The following is a 17,330-nucleotide window of genomic DNA, read 5'->3' as shown; positions in this document are numbered from 1 at the left end:
CTTTCTGTAATTCCCTTAACTTCTCCTCTAAGAATCTGGATGCTGTACCACTTGGAGCATATATGTTTAGTAATGAAGTTGCTTCATTGTTTATGGTGCCTTTTAACAGGATATAGTTTCCTTCCTTATCTCTTTTGATTAGATCTATTTCTGCTTTTGCTTTGTCTGAGATTAGGATTGCTACCCCTGCTTTTTTTACATCAGCTGAAGCACAAAATATTCTGCTCCAATCTTTTACCTTTACCCTTTGTGTATCTCCCAGTTTCAAATGTGTTTCTTGTAAACAGCATATTGTTGGATTATGGCTTTTAATCCATTCTGCTATCTGTCTCCATTTTATGGGAGAGTTCATCCCATTTCCATTAATAGTTATGATTACTATCTGTGTCTTTCCTTCCATTACCTTTCCCCTTTTTTATGCTTTTAGATCTCCCTTCTCGCTTCCCCTCCACGATAGTTTGAATTTTTCACCACCTCTTTCCTCAATCTTTCCTCCCTTCTTTCAGCCCCCTCCCTTTTATTTTTTAATGCTTATTTATTTATTTTTAGTTTTCAACATTCTTTTCTACAAAATTTTGAGTTCCAAATTTTCTTCCCAATTCTCCCCTCCTTCCACCCCAAAATGCAGAGCATTCTGATTACCTCTTCCACCAATCTGCCCTCCCTTCCCTTATCCCCATCTTCTCTCTTATCTTGTAGGGCAAGATAAATTTCTGTACCCCATTACCTGTATTTCTTATTTCCCAGTTGTGTGCAAAAACAATTCTCAACATTTGTTCCTAAAACTTTGAGTTCTCACGTCTCTCCTGGCCTGCAGACTGGTCTGGGAGCAACCAAAAACTTTTCTGCCCAGAATCTGCAGTTAGAATTCGCTCACCACAACCACTTTCAGCTCCACCACAACCACTTTCAGCTCCACCACAACCACCTTCAGCTCCACACTAGTGCTCCTCCTCACACTAGTGCTCCTCCTCACCCTAGAGCTGCCACTCAGGGCTGAGATTCAGATCAGCTACTCATTTTCCCCAGGGGCTCTTGGCAAAGGGCTCCAAGAATGGAAGCTGCCACTGCCATGGCTGCTGCTGGTGATCCAGACTGTGCTCTCCTCTCCTGGATGAGGGAACCCTCCCACTGACCTTTGAAGCTGTCTGCAGCATTTGTGGGTTGAGCAATCTGGGAACTGTTGCTGCTGGTGGCTCCCTGAAGCCTGTTCCGGGTCCTGTCCCTGCTGCCTCTGTGGGCTGAGCTCTGCAGCTGGAGAAATGCAAATTAAAACAACTTTGAGATAATCACCTCACACCTATCAGATTGGCTAAAATGATGGAAGGGGAAAATGACAAATTTTGGAGGGGATATTGGAAAATTAGTTTACTAAAACACTGTTGGTTGAACTGTGAACTGAGCTAACCATTTTGGAGAGTAAAGTGTTATAAAACTATGTATACCCTTTGACACAGCAGTACCTCAGTTAGGTCTGTGAGAAGTGAAAAATGAAAGGAATGTATATGTTCTAAAATATTTTTAGTAGCTCTTTTTTTGGTGATAAAGAATTGGAAATGAGGGTATTCCAGTCAATTGGGGAATGGCTAAACAAATTGTGGTATATGGTTGTGATGGAATGCTACGGTGATGTAAGAAATGATAATCAAGTTGATTTGAGAAAAACATGAAAAGACTTGCATGAAATAATGAAGAGTAAAATGAACAGAACCAAGAGAGAACAATGTATATAGTAAGAGCAGTATTGTTTGTAGAGTTATTCTGGGTATTATAAATACTCAAATCAAGTGCAAAGGTTCTATCCACCTTCAGAGAAATAATTGATAAATGGAAGTATGCATAGTATGGTTTTTACAAATATATCTATAATTTTCACCTATCTGTGTCAAATGATAGCCTTCTCTAGTGTGGGGTGGGGGGTGGGGGGTTGAGAAGGAGGGAGACAGTTTGGACATCAATACATAACAAAAACAGAAAAACAGTAAATTTAAAAAAGTAAGACACATTGGGCGATCTAGATAATTAGTAATGATTGTATAGAATATAGCCCTTCACCTACATTTTTAAGGAAGACAGGCACTCATGAGACAGAGGTAAAAGGAGGGAGTGCATTCCAGGTGTGTGGGATGACCAATGCAAAGATACGAATGTAGGTGACAGACTTGGAACATTATGTGTGAAGAAGAGAGAGAAAGCCAGTTTGACTGGTTTTGAAGAATGTGAGAGAAAGTACAGTGATATCTGACACATCTGGAAAGATAGATGTAGGAAGATTGTGAGGATTTTAAAATTTAAACAGAGGACATCATATTTTATTCTAGAGGCAATTCAGGAACCAGTGGAGTGATTGAGTAGGAGAATGACATGGTGCAATTCGTGTTTAAGAAAAATTACATTGACAGCAGTATGTAGAATGGACTGAAGTGGAGAAAGTCTTCAGACAGGGACACTATTTAGGAATCTGTTGGCATAATCTAGGTGAGAAGTGATTAAAGCCCAAACTAAGGTGCATGCAATGTTAGAGGAAAGCAAGAGTCAGATGCTACTTATTGTGAAGGTAAAAGCAGCTAGGTTTGGGAATTGGTTGTATATGTGGGGGAAGGAAGAATAAAGAATAGAGGTTAATGCTGAGGTGATAAACTTGAGAGACTGAAAGGATAGTGACCTTCAACAGACGTCAAGAAGTTTGGAAGTAGAGTTTAGGGGGAAGGATAATGGGTTTTTGTTTTGGACATGTTGAACTTAAGATGTCTCTGGGACTGCCCATTTATAATCTCAATCCTGTTCTTCAGCCTCATTGTGACCTCTAGTCCCGTCATCCCTTAGTTTTCCCCAGGCCATCACGCCTGTACTGATTGTGCTCTCTTCCCATCTCCATCTTCTCGTTACTAAACCATTTCAGCTCTAAATTATCAACTATTCTTACTCCCTTGATCCTTTATTCTATCACCAGTATTGCCCTTCCATTCCCTAGCCTTAAATTGCTCTGTAATGTTAACAGAATAGGAAGATCTTCCTTGGCCATAAATAGGCCTAAACATGGAGCCTGTGATCACATGGAACCTGGGTCACGTGGAGCTCAGACTGGGAAGAGCTTGCCCAAGGAGGGGGGAGAGAGAGAGAGAGAGAGAGAGAGAGAGAGAGAGAGAGAGAGAGAGAGAGAGAGAGAGACAGAGAGAGACAGAGAGAGACAGAGAGACAGAGAGAGAGACAGAGAGAGAGAGAGAGACAGAGAGACAGAGAGACAGAGACAGAGAGACAGAGACGAAGAGAGACAGAGACAGAGAGAGAGACAGAGACAAAGAGAGAGACAGACAGAGAGAGACAGAGAGAGACAGAGACAGAGAGATAGAGACAGAGACAGAGAGACAGAGACAGTGATATATATATATATATATTATGTATCTCGAGAGAGAGAGAGAGACAGAGAGACAGAGACAGTGTTATATATATATGTATGTATGTATATATTGAGAGAGAAAGACAGAGAGCACATGAGCAGAGAGTGAGAAAAGGCAGAGCAGAAAGAAAGAAACAAGCCGTGAGTGGGAACAGTTGTCCCAAGGAGCAGAGAGAGAGAAAAACCAAGCTGTGAGTGGGCAGAGGGAGGAATTTGTCTAGGGGAACTTGTTTTTGTGGGGAGGCCTGAAAGAAAGAAGATTTAAGATGTTAGTGCTCCCTGGATTAGTGATAAGTACCCTGTTAAATCTTACCTCTTGGTATTCTAATGATGTCCCAAGTAAATATTTTGGTTTTGCCTTTGAGGAAGAAAGTTATTCATATTTTGTGAATTTACCCTGGAAATATGCTTGCATAATCATTGTGGCTGCTATGGGTATCACATTGGCATTACATGCTCCCACCACTCTTCCTTCAATCTTCTTCACACATGGCTGAATAAAGCTGGAGAAAATTACAAAACTGTGCTGACTGGGAATGCATTACAAATTTGAGTTACACTGAACCCTCACTGTGTCAAGGCTATTCTTTTATATCCCTTTAATCATTTTACTATTTTGCTCACCAGAGTGGTTTTCCAAACCTTTTCATCCTTCTGCAAACTTCCCTTGGTTTTCTCTCTCAGCTGAGAACTTTTTCTCGCACTTCACTGCAAAAACTGAAGCCTTTCACCCAGAGGTCCTTCCTTCCTCCTCCTCATCTCATCTCACTCAGATGCCTTCCCCCGTTATTTTCTCCTTCATTCCTGTCTCACATGAAGGTAGAGCTCTTCTTATTGTCAGAGTAAACCCCTCTACTTGCATAAGAGGTCTCATTCCATCCTGCCTTCTGCAGCACATTCCTCCTCCTTTATGTCCAATCTTTCTTGTCTATTAGCTACTTCCTTGCTGTTGACAAATATTCCCGTATCTCCTCGATCCTTAAAAAACCCTCTCAGTCTAGCCTTACCACTACCTATAATTTTATCTCTTTCCTTTTCATGACTAAATTCCTTGATATGACCATCTGCAATTGTTGCCCCAGTTTCTTTTCTCTTACCCTTTTCTTAATTCTCTGGAGTCTGTTTTTCATCCTTATCATTCAGCTGCTATCTTCAAATCAATAATGATCTCATAATTGCTCAGTCTAAAGACTTCTTTTACTTTTTTTACTTCTCTGCTACAGTAGCTTTTGACATTGTCAAATCACTCTCCTAGATATTCTCCTGATTCTTCTCCTACCTGTCTAACCATTTCTTCTCAGTCTCCTTTACTTGGATCTTCTTACAGGACAGCCAGTCAGTTAATAAAACAGAATTCACATTTATTAAGTGCCTATTATGTGCCAGGCATTGTGTTAAGCAGTGGAGATGCAGAGAGAGGCAAAAGACAATCCCTACTATTAAAAAACTCAGTTTAGTTGGGGAGACAAAGAACTGTAACAAACAAGTTATGTACTGGATACATTGAAGCTAATCAACAGAGGGAAGGGAGATAAGAGGTCTTTTCAATGAAATTAGAGATATCCATGGCGTATTTTATGCAGTTATAGGCTTGATAAAAGACAAGACTGGTAGGGTCTTAACAGAAGGAGATGAGATTAAGAAGAGGTGACAAGAATATGCAAAAGAACTGTACAAGAAAAATCTTAACATCACTGCTAAGCATGATAGTGTGGTTACTGATGCAGAACCAGATATCCTGGGGAATGAAGTCAAGTGGGCCTTAGGAAGTTTTCCTAACAATAAACCTTGCAGAGGTGATGGAATTCCAGCTCAACTATTTAAAATCCTAAAAGATGATGCTGTTAAAGTGTTGGCATGCAGTATGCCAGCAAATTTGGAAAACAGCAGTGACCACTGGATTGAAAAAGATCGGTTTACATCCCATTTCTAAAGAAGAACAATGCCAAGGAATGTCCAAATTAGCAAATAAATGTACTCATTTCACATGCCAGCAAGTTGATGCTTAAGATTCTACAAGCTAGGCTTTAATAATATATTAGCCTAGAATTACCAGAAAAGCAAGCTGGTTTTTGAAGATGCAGAGGAACCAGAGACCAAACTGCCAACAATCGCTGAATTATGAAGAAAGCAGAAGAGTTCCAGAAAACAATACAAAACAAAATCATCTTCTGCTTCGTTGACTACTCTAGAACCTTTGACTGCGTAGATCACAACAAAATGAGAGAGTAGTAGATCATTTTACTTGTCGCCTGAGGAAATTTTTTGTAGGTCAAGAAGCAACAGTTAGAACTGAACGTGGAACAACTAATTGGTTTAAGATTAGAAAAGGAATATATCAAGACTGTGAATTGTTATTGGATTTATTTAGCCTTTATGCAGAGTACGTCATGCGAAACGTCATGCTGAACTAGACAAATCAAAAGCCAGAATTAAGGTTGCTGGGAGAAAAATCAACAATCTCGGATATGCAGATGATGCCACTTATGATGGCAGAAAGTAAAGACGTTTTCTCTCTGGAGGATAAATTTTTTTATTATTTGAAATCATAGTTAATCATTGTATTGATCATTTTACTAAGTCTTTCAGTTGATCATCTTTATAATATTGCTTTTATCATGTACATTTTTTCTCCTGGTTCTATACACTTTGCAGTAATTCATATAAATCTTTTCAGGTTTTTCTGAAACTCTCCTTATGTGGTTCAAAATTCCCCTACCTAGGGAACTCTCTACTTCTCTCTCAGAAAGTGGGGCAAGTTTGGTACCAAAGGAAGAGGCCAAAGGGTTCCAGATTGATTATAGGTAGTAGTTTAATCAGTTGGATATTTACACTGGGGCAGTGTGATGGATCCCTGCCAAAAGTTTGATAGTCATCAGTCTGGGTCAGTGACCAGACTATTGATTGGATCCCCACAAAGACCCCAGGAAAGCACAGTGGTAATTATAGAAAGCAAACAAAGAGAGGTGGAGCTATAAAGCACATCACTACTGATTGGTGGATATTTTGGGGTATCTGTTTAGTAATGAGCTTGGGTGTTATGTACTGTTTTTGAGCAAATTCCCAAACACAAGATTATATATTGGTTACGAACTGGTCACTGTCTCCATGTTATGGCTTTCGTTGGTCAAAGTATCTAAGTTGTTTGACTTATGATTTTTAACAGTTTATCATGTCTGGGCTTCTACCTTTCACAAGAGTTTAAGTTTATGGCTTTCACTTATTACTGCGTTTTAGGGCCTTTTTCCAAATTGGAGCCCCACACTTACCGTCATCATTTTTTATAACACATTCATTCATATACCACATTCATAATACCATAACTTATCCAACCATTCTCCAATTTATGGATATCCCCTCAGTCTCCAATTCTTTGCTACCACCAAAAAATACGTATGAGCATTTTTGTACATATGGATCCTTTTCCTTTTCCTTTGATCTCTTTAGGGTATAGTACCAATAGTGGTATTGATGGATTAGTTTTATAGCTTTGGGGACACAGTTCCAAATTGCTCTATACAATTGTTTTACTAGTTCACTGATTCACCAGCACTGTTTTAGCATACCTATTTTCTCACATCCCCTTCAGCATTTGTCATTTTCTTTATTTATTTTATTAGCCAATCTAATGGATGTGAGGTAGTGGTACTTGAAAGCTGTTTTAATTTCATTTATCTAATTATTAAGTGATTTGGATAATTCTTTCATATGGCAATGATAATTTGATTTTTTTCCTCAGAAAACTGCCTGTTCATATCCCTTTTGCCATTTATCAATTAGAGAAATGGCTTACTCTTATAAATTTTATTCAGTTCCTATATATTTGAGAAATGAAACCTTTATTAGAGAAATTTGTTGCTAAGTTTTTAACCCTAGTAACTCCTCCCCCAGTTTCTTTTTTTTTATTGCATTGGTTTTGTTTATGCAAAATGCTTAACTTTTATATAATAAAAATTATCCATTTTATCTCTTGTAAACCTCTTTATCACTTATTTGGTCATGAACTCTTCCATTATCCAAAGAGCTGATAGGTAATTTCTTCCATTAATTTGCTTATGTCACTATTCAGTCCAAATCATGTTCCCATTTTGAGCTTATCTTGGTAGATGGTGTGAGATGTTGGCATATGCCTAGTTTCTACCAGACTGCTTTCCAGTTTTTCCAACAGTTTTTGTCAAATAGTACTGAACTTTTTTTATTTTTTAAGTATATATTTGTAATATGCAGATGTGAGGCTTTTGTGTAGTCTACAAAACTGGCCTTTCTCATTCCTTATTTTTGTATATTTGGATGATGATATGTATTTGCTGCCCTGATGAATTAATCAAAGAGAAAGTGTATATTGATTTAATTTGTAAAGTTTTCTGTAGTCTTTCACAGATTTTCCATACTTCTTCATCCTCTGAATAGATATGGGTATATAAATTCTCACATGGTGATATTTTTTGCAAATGATTACTATGATAAAAAGTCACCAAGTGTACTATAAAATGATTTCTCTTGTTCCTTTTGAATGCTTGATAAAACTGATTGAAGACTCCATTATTTACCTTCTCAAGGAAACTCTATAGGCTACCCTTCTTTCAGTTGTAACTTCTTTTTGTCTTCTTGACTCATTTCTAACAAGATGTTAAAACTGATATCGTTCCTTTCATCGAAAAGTATGTTGAATTGTTGGCCACTGGATAAGCATTGCATGTTGAGAGTATCAACAGCTGAATTAATATTTCTAGGTGGTTTAAAGAACTATGTAATTCCTACCACCTTCTGCCCTACTTTTTGCTACTCTGGCAAAATCACTGCTGAAGCAGAAGCTTTTTGTATTTTTTCTTTATTTCATTGGTTTCTGTGAAGACTTTATCCACAGGTGGTTAGCATCCTGGTGATGAGCCTCTTTCTAGACTGCATACTTGGTATTTGGAAAGTAGATATAGTTTGTTACTGGGACCATACTTGAATTCTTTTTAGTATGGTACAATTTGTCAGTTTGCTCTCTTCTGGAAGAGCATTTAAGAACCCACACTTATGTAATTCTTTCATAATGAAGCTTTGGAGTAGGACATGTTAGAAGAGTAGAATTTTGTGTATAATAGCAAGATAAGAGTGAAACAGCATTAGAATACAGCCATTTAAGAAGTCTAAAGCCTCATGTATTAAATAGTAAATGAATGACTCATAGGATCATATTTTTAACTCTTGAAGAAATCTCTAGTTTAACTCTCTAATTTTACAGATGTGAAAACTTAAGCTCAAGGATGTTAGTGACTTCTCCATAGTCACACAGTTAGAAAGTGTCAGAGATCAGATTTGGCCCCAGGCCTTATTAATTCCATGTTCAGCATTTTACTCACCACACTACTTTGGTAAAAGCAGTGGTTCTTGTAAGAAGTAAGGAATCACTTGTGAGATGAAGGGATCAATGGTGATTTCATGGAACATGGAAGGATTTGAGCTAGATTTTGAAATAAAGATGGCATTTGGATATGCAGAAAATGAGAAGGGATTATAAATATCACAAATATGGCAATGTTTGTGGGTTATCCAATGGAGACCCCATTACTGCTAATAGAAAAAATTCATGTTAGGAGCAGTGTACACTATGATTAGGATTTGTAATTCAGAGGGGTTTTTTTGCAACATAAATATTAATATCTAGCATTTATATAGCACTTTAAAATGCTTTACAAATTTTTACTCATTTTATTCTCAAAACAACCTGAGAGGCAGAGTTATTATTATTTCCCCTTTGTATAGATTAGCAAACTGTGACAGACAGAGGAACTCAGGTCTTCCTGACTCGAGATCTAGTGCTCTATTCACTCAGCCACTTAACTACCTTATATATTCATGAAAATTAATTATAATCCTGAATCATTTTTTCCCTATGTGAAATATCAAATTGAATAATGGTTTATCCCTATAATTTGGGTCAAAACATTGCAATTGCAATTACTACTAGAAATAATTCCAAATTTCCTTTGCTTTTGGTAAATGTCATGTAGTATAATAAGAATTTTGAAAGTGAAAATCAATTTCATTCATACTTACAACTTAGAAATTAAAGAGCTTCATTGGCAAACTTGTTGGATAATTATGATTCAAATGCATGTGTGGATTTTGGTAATAACATGTTACCACATTGGTTATATTTCCCTCCTTCCCCCCAACTACACTTGAAGAAACCTTTTGCAGAAAACATGTTCCCTTTCTGACATATGTATTATAAATGTGTAATTATTCTTAGGTCCAGTCTGATGACAACAACTACTAATCGGATGGTATCTAACCCATGGATCTTTGAGGAGCCAGAGGAGACGAGGGGTCTAGGCTTTGATGACCTTCGACAGCAGCAGCAGAAAATTATTCAAGGTACTCAGAAATAAATGTGGGAAATACATGCTCTGGATTGGTGTCAGCTTTATTGCAAAATGAATACATTGTAGTTTGTTCTGTACCCTCAAGGTGATTTGATATTTGATTTGATCTCTTAATGCAGGACTCATTTCTGTTCTTATTATATAAAGCCTCTTTAATTAAATAGCTTTTACCTTTAGATTTGCCTTTTTTTTAATAGCAACTTTAAAAAGACATTCTATTTTTAATTCCCTTTTCATGATGAAATTTGTTAAATGAGACACTGTAACATCAAACATTCCCTTGTCTATTATTACTTTTTGATACCAAATTGAATAAAAGGAAGCAAATATAATTGTAAGAGAACTAGAACTATTTTCATTTAAATTGTGTTCCTTAGTTTTGTTCTAGAAATACTAGCAAAATATAGCTCCTACCCTTTTGCGTAACAAGAATTTATTTATTTTCTAATCAAAGTTTCCTCATAGATAGTGAAGGGATCTTTTCTCTTGGGAAGGTACTTATGTACAGCGTTACCTACAGTTTAGGCATGAAAAGACTAATTTTTTTAAAATCATAGTCTCTAAAAGACAAAGATACTCAGAATTAGTACTGTGGGGGTGGGGGAATTGGGATAGCAATTTGTTGAATTTAAGATAAGGTTTTTTCCCCTTACTCTATCCTTGCCTTCTGCAACTACAAGAGTTTACTGAATTTATTGAATTTATTTCAGAGGCAAAAGACTAAAATCCAAAGTAATGGTTTTCTCAAATTCCATTTCTGATGTTATGACCTTGGAAAAGTGCCTTTACATTTCAGTGCCCTAGATAATTCAAACTGAATTGGTAGAATAAGTTTCATGTAAACCTAAAACATTGAAGTCACAGGTCCAGTTCTTATCCCTGTCTTTGGAGGTAATGTGGTGTAGTAGAAGGAATACTCAGAGGACTTATGGATTTATGTGACTTAACAAGATAGAAGAATAGATTTTTGCCTCTCCAAAATAGGAATTATGCATCACAGATAAACAATTTTAGCTATATCAAAGATACCAAAGAACAGAATAGCATAAATACTAGATAAAATTAACAGCAGAGAGGGCTATTCCCCAAACCCCAACACAGTTTCCCAGCACCACCTCCCTCTTTCCCCTATCTACCATGATCCTCAAAGCATGGCTGCTCAAGCCAATCCACATGCTTGCAGCAGAATCCAGCTCCATACACCGAACCCGGGCCTGCCATTTTTTTCCTGCTTCCCAAGTGCCTTCCTCTCAAGGGCCTTAGAGGTACAAGCAGGAAATATTTGATTGGGCTGCTTAACAGCTAAGAGTGGTAGCACTCATGGCTGCAGCAGAATTCAGCCAGATGCTGAGGAATAGAAAGGCAGGTTGTGTTTTTGAGAATTTGTGTATTATACTCCACTAAGCCTGAGGGAAAGATCCTGACATCCAGTTAGGGCCAGTATTGTCTCCCTTAGAAATTATTTTGGACAAGGATCAAAACTGTTGTACCATGAATTGCCTCATATGAGAGGAGGCTGAAACAGCTTTAAGATATAGCCCCTAAGGGAACTGTTATCAAAGGGAGTAGAATCAAAAAGTGAGCCACAGAGGAAAAAAGAAAAAAGTGAGATTATCAAATATCATAGGAGAAAGAAAAACTCAATTGAAGGCCTTGAGCATAAGCAGATAACAATAGAAAAGATTTTAAGAACAGTAGATTTATCTTAACTAAAAGTGCAAACTGTGTCTGGCACATAGTAGGTGCTTGATGAATATTTATTTATTGCCTGAGAGGTGAGAAAATGGATTCCAGATGAGGGAAAACACTCCCGACATCTATGAATAAATATCACAAGACAAAGGAAAATGAATCTGGTGAGGCAGAGAACCGGGTTGATTGCCAAGGGAGCTTCAAACTATATCAGGATGTTCCTGAATCTAATAAAAGAAAACTAAAAATTACGAAAGCAGAATTTATGACTTACATAGCAAAAATAATCAGAGAAAGAGAAGAACTTGAATCTGTGGTGGTAAATCTTACCAAAGAAGCAAAAGAGAAAATAAGTGACTTAGGAATGCAAATACAAGGAAGTGAAGGACAATCTAAAAGAGAAGCAACATTAGATAACGTTAAAAAGAGACTGATTTTCATGCAAGTAAAACATACTGATTTCAAAGATAGAATACGTAGAGACAATTGAAGGAATTTAGATCTCCCAGAAGAAAGCCAAGTCAAAAACCTTGATCACTATAATTTAAGAGTTAATACAACAAAACTTCCCCAAACTTCTTAAAACAGAAAACAAATTGCCAGTTATAAGGATCCTCAGATTGCCTTTTGGGGAGAAACCTCTCTATGCTACAAACTTAAAATTGGTGGTAAATTTAACAATTCTCTTGACAAACAACAAATTCTACAAGTGACCAGAAGAATTTCAAATATAAAGAAAAGGAAATCTGAATAACAAGACTATTCTGTCACCAACAGAAACTGAGGAGGGAATGAGATAATATTTTCTGAAGAGGAAAGGTTCTCAAGATGTCAAAATCTGAATTTTTATTTCTTTATAGTTTTTTAAAAAATTAATTTATTTTTAGTTTTGCTTTTATTTGCTTTTATAAGATTTTTAGTTCTAAATTATTTCCCCCCTTTCTCCTACCCCCTCCCCAAGATGGCATGCAATCTGATATAGATTATGCATATACAATCATATTAAACATATTTCCACATTAGTCATATTGTAAAGAAGAACCAGAACTGAAGGGAAAAACCATGAGAAAGAAAACACATATACAACAAAAAAAGAGAAAATAGTATGCTTTGATCTTCATTCAGACCCCATGATTCTTTCTTTGGATGTGGATAGCATTTTCCATCATGAGTCTTTTGGAATTATCTTAGATCATTGCATTGCTGAGAAGAATTAAGTCTAACAAAGTTGGTCATCTCACAGTGTTGCTGTTATTGTGTACAATGTTTGCCTGGTTCTCTTCACTTCACTCAGCATCAATTCAGGAAAGTTTTTCCAGGTTTTTATGAAGTCCACCTGTTCATCATTTCTTATGGAATGGTAGTATTCCATTACATTCATATACGCCAACTTGTTCAGTCATTCTCAGTTGATGGGGATCCTCTCAATTTCCAATTCTTGGCTACCACAAATATTTTATACATATTTTGTGCATATTTGCTGTAAATATTTTTACAAAGTCTTGAAAGTCTGACAGTTGATCAAATGGCCACGTTGTTTTTCATTCAGGATTATGCTTAACTTTGCTGGGTACAGTGTTTTTGGTCAGAACCCTGGTCTTTTGCTCTGCGATATGTAGTGTTCCAAGACCTGTGGTCCTTTAATGTCTGTGCTGCTAGGTCTTGCATGATTCTAATTGTGGTACCATTATATTTATATTGTTTTATTTTTGTTGCTTTGAATATTTTATCCTTTTTTTCTATGAGTTTTCTTCATAGGATTGCTTTTTAGTGGTGATTGATGGATTTTTTTTTCCTATTTCTGCTTTCCCTCCTTGTTCTAATGCTTCAGGACAATTTTCTTTATTTTTTGTATTACTATATTAAGATTTTTTTTAGATCATAACTTTCAGTTCAGTTTTTTCATGTTTTCTCTTCTTGATCTGTTCTCCAGATCTGTTGTTTTTCTTATAAGTTGTTTCACTTTCTCTTCTATTTTTCTATTATTTATATTTTGTTTAATTATTTCTTGATCTCTTATAATTTTGCTGGCTTTGCCTTGCCTAATTCTAATTTTCAAGGTGTCATTTTCTTCCTTAAGATTCTGGATCTCCTTTTCTAATTGGTTGATTTTCCTTTTATAATCTTCTTGTTTTTCTTATGTTATTATTTTTTTAGTTTTTCCTCTATCTCTGTCATTTGATTTTTAAAGTCTTTTTTAAAGATCTTCTGTGAATTCTTTTTGGGCAGGTGACCATTTGACACTACTCTTTGGGGGTTTGTTTCCTTCAGTATCCTCTTCAGAAAATGAACCCTGGTCTTCTATTCCGTAATAGCTTTCTATGATTAGATTTTTTCTCCTTTATCTGTACATTTTTTGTGGGAATAGCTTAATTTTTGTAATTATGTCTAGCCCTAGGGTATGGGGGGTTGGTGCCTTTTGCCCCAGATCTTCAGTTCTCTTCTTTAGCCTGGAGTACCCACAGCCAGGGGCTTTTTGCCCCACTGCTTCTGTACTCATGAGGCATGTGCTCTTTCCTTCTCAACCCCACAGCTCTTTACAACACAGCTGGATCTGGCCTTCCTCATCATTGGAGGTTCCCTGGATCTTCCTTGGCTCAGATGCCCAACTCCCTTCACTATTCCAGGGGTAAAAGTTTCTGTGATGGGGGCAGAGGCAGGATCTCAAATCAACTGACCCCAGGGCTTGCCACTTGTTGTTTAAGCAGCTTGCTACTTGTTGTTAAAGGAGACCATAGTCTGGAGGTGTTTACTCTTCACAGGGACCAAACCTCATCCTGGGAGTTTTCTTCTGATCTTTTCAGATTGTCCCAGGAAGACCCCTCTTTTGCCCCTGTTCTTATATATTTTTACCTGCACTTTGTTTTCTCTAAGGTGCTATTTTATCTCTTTTATGGGGGAAAATCATGAGAGCTTGGAATTTTCTGATGTACTCCATCATCTTCCCAGAATCCTCTGGATAGTTGATTCTTGGTTATAATCCAAGCTGCTTTTGCCTTCTGGAACATCATATTCCAGACCCTTTAGTCATTTAATGTAAAAGCTGTTAAATCCTGTGTAATTCTGATTGTGGTTCCACAATATTTAAATTGTTTCTTTCTGGCTGCTTGCAGCGTTTTCTCTTTGACTTGATAATCCTGGAATTTGGCTATGATATTCCTTGGAGTTTTCATTTTGGGGTCTCTTTCAAGAGGTGATTGGTGAATTCTTTCAATGACTATTTTACCCTCTGGTTCTAGGGTGTCAGGGCAGTTTTCCTTGAGAATTTCTTGAAAGATGCTCTTCAGATTCTTTTTTTTGATCATGGCTTTCAGGTAGACCAGTAATTCTTAAATTATCTCTCATGCGTCTGTTTACCAGGTCAGTTGTTTTTCCAGTAAGATACTTTATATTTTGATCAGTTTTTTTATTCTTTTTATTTTGACTGATTCTTGATGGCTCATAAAGCAGTTAACTTCCACTTACCCAATTCTAATTTTAATTAATTGTTTTTTTTTTTTATTTTAGTTGGCTTTTGTGCCTCCTTTTCCATTTGGCCAATTCTACTTTTTAAGGAGTGGTTTTCTTCAGTGGATTTTTTTTCCCCATTTGGCCAATTGTATTTTTTAAGGAACTGTTTTCAACAGTCAATTTTTGTCCTTCCTTTTCCCAGCTGTTGACTGTCTCTTGCCTACCTCCTACTTCTTTTCTCAATTTTTCTTCTACTTTTCTTATTTGACTTTTAAAATCCTTCTTAAAATCCAAGAAAGCTTTTTGGGCTTGAGACCAGTTCATATTCCCCTTTGAGATTTCAGATTTGGGTCTGTTGTCCATATTGTCCTCTTCTGAGTTTGTGTTTTGATCTTCTCTGTCCCCATAGAAACAGTCTGTGGTCAGTGTTAGTTTTTGCTTTTGTTCATTTTGTTTGCCCATTTTGTGGCTTTGAAAATTGAGCTCCCTTACTCGAGCTCAGGGGGCACTGTACTAAGCTTCTTTTGCTGGGGTTCAGGGACCTTGTTGCTAGCTTTGTGCCATGGGGCCTCAGATGCCAGTTGCTGGAGGCTTTAGGTGTCTGGCAGCTTACCTGCTACTGAGCTGGGGTCCTAGGGGTGGTGTCTAGTATGTGCCGAGGCTGGGTGGAGTCTTTCTGCATTTTCCCAGGGCTGTGCTGAAGCATAGGGAAGTCCCCTGGTGGAGGATACCTGCCTGGGGCTGTGCTGGCACATGAGGTCATTCTCTGAGCTGGAGTCTCCTGGTTCCTTTGTGCTAAGGAAGAGGGAGGGTCCTGGTGTTGGTATTTGCCTGATCTATTGCTCAGGGCTCATGCTGGTTTTTTGAGGCGGAACCTGTGCCCCACTTACTGAGAGGATGCTTCCTGTCCTGGACTGCTGTCCTCTTTCACCTGAATGATATTGGCCTTATTTGCTGATCCTCTGTCTCCTGGATCAAAAGACTGGTCCACTCCATCTTTCTGCTGGCTTCACTATTCCTGAATCCGTTCTGGGGTGCTGTTTTATGTTCAGAGATGAGAAGGGGAGAGAGACAGTGATCTACTGCTTACCTCACCAGCTTGGCTCCTGGACATCCCTAGATATCTAAATTTAAGCATAAATGAAAATGATGGCTGTTCTCTTTAAAAAGAGGCATTAAAAGAATTCTTAGAAAGAAAATTAGATCTTGAAATTATTTGCTTCTCTTATATACTTCAGAAAAAGAAATGAAAGAAAGGACAAATACAGTGACCAATGATGAATAATGACACTAACAAAATAATAACAGAGAGGCCATTAGGAGATTTCTAAACATACACAAGGAGACAAGGATGAAAGCAGAAGTCATATAGAAATTATAGGGGAGAAAAAAGTCCATCATGGACTAAACCTCATAGCATTCTATCTACAAGTGTATCACTTTTTTGGGGGCAGGGGGACTAAATTAGAGCAGTGTGCATAAAAGGGGGGGCAAAGAGAGGGAAGGGAATGGAATATATTAATACTCTAAATCAAGTCAAAGGCTTATAATGGAGAGAAAATTAGCTCTTGCAGTCCCTTTGGAAGAGAGCCTACAGAAGAATGGGTAAGGAGGCAAAGGGAGGTTTTGGAAAAAATTATTGCTGTGCTAGTAGATGGTCCCACTGCTGGATGTTCCTGTGGGAACAGAGATAGGGACCTTGCAGTGGGTATGATCTACAGGGATTTGGACCTTAGAAAAACCACTCATCCTGTCTCAGGAAAAGGTGAATCAGAACTTGTGGGAACAACTGATGCCCAGAAGAGTGGGAGGGTATAGAGCCAGGGAAGAGATTTCAAGGCAAATAGGAAGAAAAATGACCAAGGGAAAGGCAAATGTCCATGATGAACTGCATAATCAGGGACATAGAAAAATTCTTTCTCTGTCACTTGCAGGAATTGATATTTCTAAGAATGAGGCAGAACAGAAAAAAGGACAGAGGGAGACAAGACAAAAGCATCAAAACTGTGTAGAAGAAAAATCCCTGAAAGATACCTTAGGAACTTTAATTTCATGGGGAATACTGAGCCTAAATAAGTTTGAGGGTCATGAATCAAAGAATGAAATCCTAGAATAGAAAAAAAGACTGTATAAATAATGAAGAGAATGATGGGAAGAAGTCCTTTTTAAAAAAAGGGTACAGAATGAAATCTAAAAAACTCATAAAATATTTTAAGAGTAGGACAGGAAGATAATTGAGAAGAAAAAGAGAGGGGAAGAATTAAATAACTAGATAAAAGAAAAGAAAAAAAGGAACTGATAAACAAAACTAGGGAAAAGGGGTAACAAAATGAAGGAACTGGTATCTTGATAGTGAGGGAAGGACAGCTGGTGGGAATAGAATTGCCTTAAAATGATTTAAGTAAAATTAA

The 17,330-nt window shown here is 37.3% G+C and overlaps 1 protein-coding gene across 1 annotated transcript in view; it reads left to right on the top strand.

The window, feature by feature from the left end:
- STX8 (syntaxin 8) overlaps positions 1 to 17,330 on the top strand; it is a 188,351-nt gene that overhangs the window by 55,471 nt on the left and 115,550 nt on the right. Inside the window, exon 5 of the mRNA XM_072641065.1 lies at positions 9,645 to 9,769. Within this exon, the coding sequence (XP_072497166.1) occupies positions 9,645 to 9,769 (125 nt within the window). The remainder of the gene's footprint in view (positions 1 to 9,644; positions 9,770 to 17,330) is intronic.

This window comes from Notamacropus eugenii, chromosome 2, assembly GCF_028372415.1.
Source record: "Notamacropus eugenii isolate mMacEug1 chromosome 2, mMacEug1.pri_v2, whole genome shotgun sequence".
In the NCBI taxonomy this organism is placed as follows: domain Eukaryota; kingdom Metazoa; phylum Chordata; class Mammalia; order Diprotodontia; family Macropodidae; genus Notamacropus; species Notamacropus eugenii.
This window is presented reverse-complemented; position numbering and strand designations above follow the sequence as displayed.